The sequence below is a fragment of the Panicum hallii genome, chromosome 9, assembly GCF_002211085.1.
Source record: "Panicum hallii strain FIL2 chromosome 9, PHallii_v3.1, whole genome shotgun sequence".
In the NCBI taxonomy this organism is placed as follows: Eukaryota; Viridiplantae; Streptophyta; class Magnoliopsida; order Poales; family Poaceae; genus Panicum; species Panicum hallii.
In genome coordinates this window covers 14,518,655-14,524,114 of record NC_038050.1, presented here as the reverse complement: position 1 = coordinate 14,524,114, position 5,460 = coordinate 14,518,655, and the positions used below count along the sequence as shown (strand labels likewise).

The 5,460-nt window shown below is 43.5% G+C and overlaps 1 protein-coding gene across 1 annotated transcript; it reads right to left on the bottom strand.

Moving 5' to 3' along the window:
- Positions 1 to 1,288: 1,288 nt before the first annotated feature.
- On the bottom strand, positions 1,289 to 2,257 carry LOC112876054. The gene is made up of 2 exons (XM_025940088.1): positions 1,868 to 2,257; positions 1,289 to 1,787 (listed from the first exon to the last, which is right to left on the bottom strand). The coding sequence occupies exons 1-2, from the start codon at positions 2,030 to 2,032 to the stop codon at positions 1,473 to 1,475; spliced, it is 480 nt and encodes a 159-aa protein (XP_025795873.1). The 5' UTR covers positions 2,033 to 2,257; the 3' UTR covers positions 1,289 to 1,472.
- Between the last annotated feature and the right edge of the window lie 3,203 nt (positions 2,258 to 5,460).

Genomic DNA, 5,460 nt, shown 5'->3' with positions numbered 1-5,460 from the left:
CAGACGCACACAATTGCACACACGGCCAACAATGCTAGAGAGACAGCGTGCAACAGCGCGATTGGCCACCAGCGCAGCTAGCACGGAAGCCACACGGCAAGCAAGGAAACGCCAAGCGCTAGATGCTCTCCCGTTCTTCCAGCAATATGAATCCTCGGATGAGATTTGTACTGTGGGTGTAGATAGATAAGTTACCACGTGACTTATCACCTGATCCGCCTCCGGAGGTGGGAGGCTACCGGGGAGGAGCGGAAGCTTGGGGATCGATCGGATATTGATGGGACGTCCAATATCCGAAGTTGGCAGATAAATATTGATCAGGTTAAAGAACACACTAAAAAGTTATTTAACTTCGTTGTGGTGGAGATGGTTTCATCAGTCTTTGCAGAAATAGAGCATCGTATTCACACGTGTGTAGTATGGAGATCTGGGATACACTAGGCATAAGGGTGTGAGTCAATGTATGCGCACAAATGTATATCTATAATGATACTATACTATATAAAGATACAAAGATATAATCTCTACGGCTAAATGGAACGATTGGGAGAAAAATCTTGGTGGGACCCTAACACACTCCCCCGTGCTGGCTCTGCCGTGCGATCCGAGCCCTCCATCCAGATCAAATCATATCGAAACCCTCAAAATCAGCTACACGCCCGTCGCACGCCCCCGGAGACCCCTCCCCCGTCGCAACCCCGCACGCGCGACGCCCCCTACCCCCCCCCTCCCCCCGGTTGCACGCCTTCCCCGCGGACGACGTCCACCCTCGACCTTGACGTCGTCGCCGCCTACTCCCAGGTGCCGCCGTCGCTCCGCGTGCCTCTCCGAGGTGCGCCGTCCCTCCGCGGTGCCGCCATCCCCCGCACGCGCGCCGCGGCTCCCGCCGCCCCACTGCGCCTAAAAGGTACCACATTTGGTCCATCCTCTTGCAGTGGATAGCTGCTTCTGCCAGGCATTTGAGCGAATCACTAACCCGGCGTCTATGTCCCTATGCAGCAGCGGCGGCGAGGCCTCCGGGTCGGCGTTGGGGTCGGGTGCCAAGGGGGGCGGTGCTGGGGCTGGGGTCAGCGCGGGTGAAGCCGCCGCCGTCGAGGGGCGAGTGCGCGTCGGAGGCGCTCGAGAAACTCACGCGCGAGATGCGGGAGGCTGTGCGCGGGCTCGAGACGGTAAGGATCCGTCGAGAGTGTTGAAGGAGAACAAGGTTGTGTCAAAGAAGAGGCCCAAAAGGGATGAGAAGTCCACTGATGACAGCAACAAGCATGATCAGTTTTTTCGTGCTGATATCGACAGGTAAAGAAGAGGTGGTCTTTGTTAGTGTTAGCCTAGTGTTATCATGCTCTAAGTATTAACATCTCTTAAACTCTTCAGGGACATTCTTCATTTCTACAAGGAAAATGTTGTAGAAAAAACTCGTGACAAGATAGTACTGAATATCCATGGAAAACAAGAAAAAGCTGTCCAACCTGGAGTTAGTGATGGAAGAGCTGGATAATGTGAAAAAGTTTCAATGCAGCAGCTGTCGATTTCTTGTTTTCCTCAATTTCAACCATGGTTGCCTTCATCGACTTTTTCACATTATCCAGCTCTTCCATCACTAACTCCAGGTTGGACAGCTTTTTCTTCATCTCTCTGATGGAATTGGTTAGAGATTCAACGGCTTTGCCATGATCATTAAGTGCGATCATTAACAACTCAAGGCGTCGGTCACCACTGACAAACCCATCCTTGATTAACAAAACAGCATAGCTCGCTTGCCAGTGGAAAAAATCACATTGAGACCCATCCTGTATAGAAGAAAGCCTTGGGCCCTAAAAATTACCCAAACCATATAACTTATCAATTGAGCAAAAATTTGAGAAATAACCGTTTTCTTGGCTCTGCACCGGTAGAACTTCCTCGACGTGGTTTCTGGTTGTTTGGAGACCCGCTCAATCACCACCCCATTGCAGAGCTTGCAAGGGATTAGAGGAAGCTCAGCACTCGCAGTATTGGAGCTAGAGAGTAAGGATGACGATGACGATGACGGCATCTCCTCAAATAGCCTGAAAGACCATAGCAATGATAAATTACCAGTTTGCTCAATCCTTAGAACACTGAAAACATAAGTTAACGGTGTTTTATTAGTTCAAAGTAAAGCACTGATTTAACATGTACAGTATGTTCAGATAAGTTCAGAGCTGATCTCATGAACATTGCTATGACTACCCTTAGTTCAAAAATTCTTTCCCAGGATAAGGAGTACTTTGCTGAACTTGCAGTTGACGCTGTATTAAGGCTTAAGGGCAGCACCAACCTGGAAGCCATTCAAATTCTGAAGAAACCTGGAGGATCTCTTAAGGACTCCTTTTTGGATGAAGGGTTCATTCTTGACAAGAAAATTGGCATTGGGCAACCTAAGAGAATTGAGAATGCCAAAATTTTGGTTGCAAACACTGCTATGGACACAGATTTAAGACTATGGGGCACGTGGCTGGGTGGATTCAATGTCTAAGGTTGCAGATATTGAAGCTGCTGAAAAGCAGAAAATGAGTGAGAAGGTGCAGAAGATTATAGCGCATGGGATCAACTATTTTGTCAACAGGCAGTTAATCTATAACTTCCCTGAAGAACTATTTGCTGATGCTGGCATCCTCGCAATTGAGCATGCTGATTTTGAGGGCATTGAACGGCTAGTTATGGCAGTTACCTCAGGTGGCACGGCCGACGATATCGCGTCGCGGGGCTGCGAGGAGCTCGGCGGAGGAGGCCGCCGAGATCCGCGGCGACCGGAGCTAGGGTTTGAAACCCTAGCTCACGGGCCCGCCAGCAGGTGATGCGAGGGGGCCGGAGCTCCCACGGCACAGCCGACGAGGTTGCGTCAGTGGGGCGGCGAGGTCGCGCCACGGCGAGGTCCCGTCGCGGCAGTGGATGCGGAGGAAGAAAGAGGTCAGGCCAGGCAGCCAGGCAGGTTGTTTTTGCGGTGTTGTTTTTGCCGGTCTAGCCAGGCAACATAGATCCAGGCAGGTTCTAGCCTCAGTACCACTGCATTTTTAGGTCAGATATTTACAATCATTTGATTACCGTGTGACTTGATGCATAGAGCAATTTGGTACACCTGAAGTCCCGAAGGTGATGAGATGTAGGTTTAAGAAAAAATAGCAAGCTTAGGCACATGCAGTGGGATGTTATTCTGTAAACCAATTTATTATGTTTGTGCTTTTGCAGTAAGATAATCATTCACTTTATGTTGTCCAGCAATTTGAATTAATCTTGTGTGCCATTTAATTTAGCATGTTCAAAATTGGGCCAATATTAGAATTGCAGGTTATCTTTCCAGCACTTGATATCCGAGTCAAGAATGTTGCAGGGACCTACTCCTTAGAACATAAAGGGGAAATTTATCTTTTCAGCCAGTTATTTGCTCTCCTACAATTGGACATGCAGAATGATGATGGTCTTCGTAGGGAGCTTGCATCATGTACGGGAGCAATACATACGTGTCTCAGCAAACATATGTCCAAGGAAGAAGAACAGGTTGGTAGTCAATACCATATACCCCTATTTATCACATTAATCATGTCATGTCATGCTGGATAAATAACACAGTTTGATTGCACAAATTTTAGTTTCTATAATCAGCGGATTCTGTTAAGCATATCCTTGTTATAATTGAAAATTAGTTTTATATGTGTGCCTCATGCTCTTATCTGGCATTTCATTAAGAGTTTTATTGTCGCTAGTTGGTTGCAGTTTCCTATGCGGAAAATATCTTATTTTAGGCTGTATAAGTATCTTATTTCTTTAAACAAAATTTGAATGGTCACAATCTCCTTCGCTGGAGTTATACAAAAATATTTTATGACAAAACAAGCTGGCAAACTTCTCTCCATCTAAATTAATTGGTAATTTTGCATCAGTTCTCTATTTTAGATGGCTCAGCTTCAGAGAGGTCTAACAATTTTTTTTAAGTAAATAGAGGCCTAACAATGGGTTTGAGTAAACAATGGTGCAAATTATAGGGCCGCCCCCTATTTGCAGGTCTGATGGAGACTCTCAGCAGGTTTGGTGCAGATTATAGATTTAAGGTGAATACTAAACGATGGTTTTTTTTTTCTTCTGCAGCCATTTGTGGAGAGTTTATCTAAATGCTTAAAGCATGGACTTTACAACCCACTTAAAGCAGGATCAAAGCATTGCATATGCGATATACATCGCTAACAGTGTTTCATTCTCCTTTCCAGTTCTTGACATTCCTGTTTTCTGCCTTTATTTATACAACATTTGGTTACTTCTTCTGTCTCAAGTCTGAACTTTACTTTCAGTTGATGGAGTATTGGTCTATTGGATACCTGACCTATCTTTGCTTTTATGAAATTATATGCACTACTTTATTTGTCCATATGTTCAATCCTAGCATCTGCAGTTTATTCCCAGTAAGATTGTGTTAGGCTGCAGCACTGAGGTTTGTTGCTAATAAATAGGATTCTGTATCACTTTATCTGGGTTTAATCCTAATGCTGATCTCAATCTCTGTCAAATCATACCAGTTTGCGATTATTGTTGCTAAAAAATAAGTCTTGAGATTCATTGTTTGACATTTGTTTTTAGAGTTCTACTTCTAAATCTCTTTAATTTGTAGAGTGAACGGCTGAGGCAATCAAAATTGGAGAAAGGTCAGGCAAAAAAAATTGTGGCACTAACCTCTGTTGAGGACAAGATACTCTGTTTACTTCAAAAAAAGGACAAGATACTCTGAAAAATATGGGATAAGAGGCTGAAGTGCAGACCATGAACAAAAGCAACTCCAAAATCATTGTTGTCCAGATATTCACAAGTACTTTATGAGATATTGTTATGTTAATACGTTAATATATTGCTTGACATGAACTCAGGTCACGTGTATAGAGCACTGAAAGAGCGGAAACATAATAGAGCGTTGACTGATGTAATTATTTTTCAGAATCAATGAATGTAAATTTTCCATGAGCTATCAACATTTCAATGATTCTCTCCTTTTTAGTGGGATCTGATGTATAGAGAAATAATATTGGAGTAACTTTATTTTCTCAATGCAAATGTACATAATATCGAAGGATTATCTTTTTTCTTTTCTCAATGCAAATGTACATGATTTTGGATTTATCATCGATCCTATCAGCTATCAACATTTCAATGATTCTCTCTTTTTGCTTGGATATGATATATGAAGAAAATATACAAATTTACATGATTTTGGATTACTCATTGATTGCCATCTATACAAATTTACATGATTTTGGATTACTCATTGATTGGCGGATTAGCTCTTTGTTACATTGAATTTTTATTTTTCATCCGTGGTAACGCACGAGTACCAACCTAGTAAAAAAATAAAAAAGAAAACCCTAAACTCCATATAATTTATAAACCTCGTAGATCGCAAAATAAATAAATGAAAAAGGAAAATCGCTAGCACTTCCATCGATGATTACACAGAGC

Coding starts and splice junctions, on each gene's coding strand:
- LOC112876054 (XM_025940088.1), bottom strand. CDS start 2,032: ATGCCGTCATCGTCATCGTCATCCTTACTCTCTAGCTCCAATACTGCG. Junction 1,788..1,867: donor GGTGCAGAGCCAAGAAAACG/GTTATTTCTCAA, acceptor TCTTCTATACAG/GATGGGTCTCAATGTGATTT.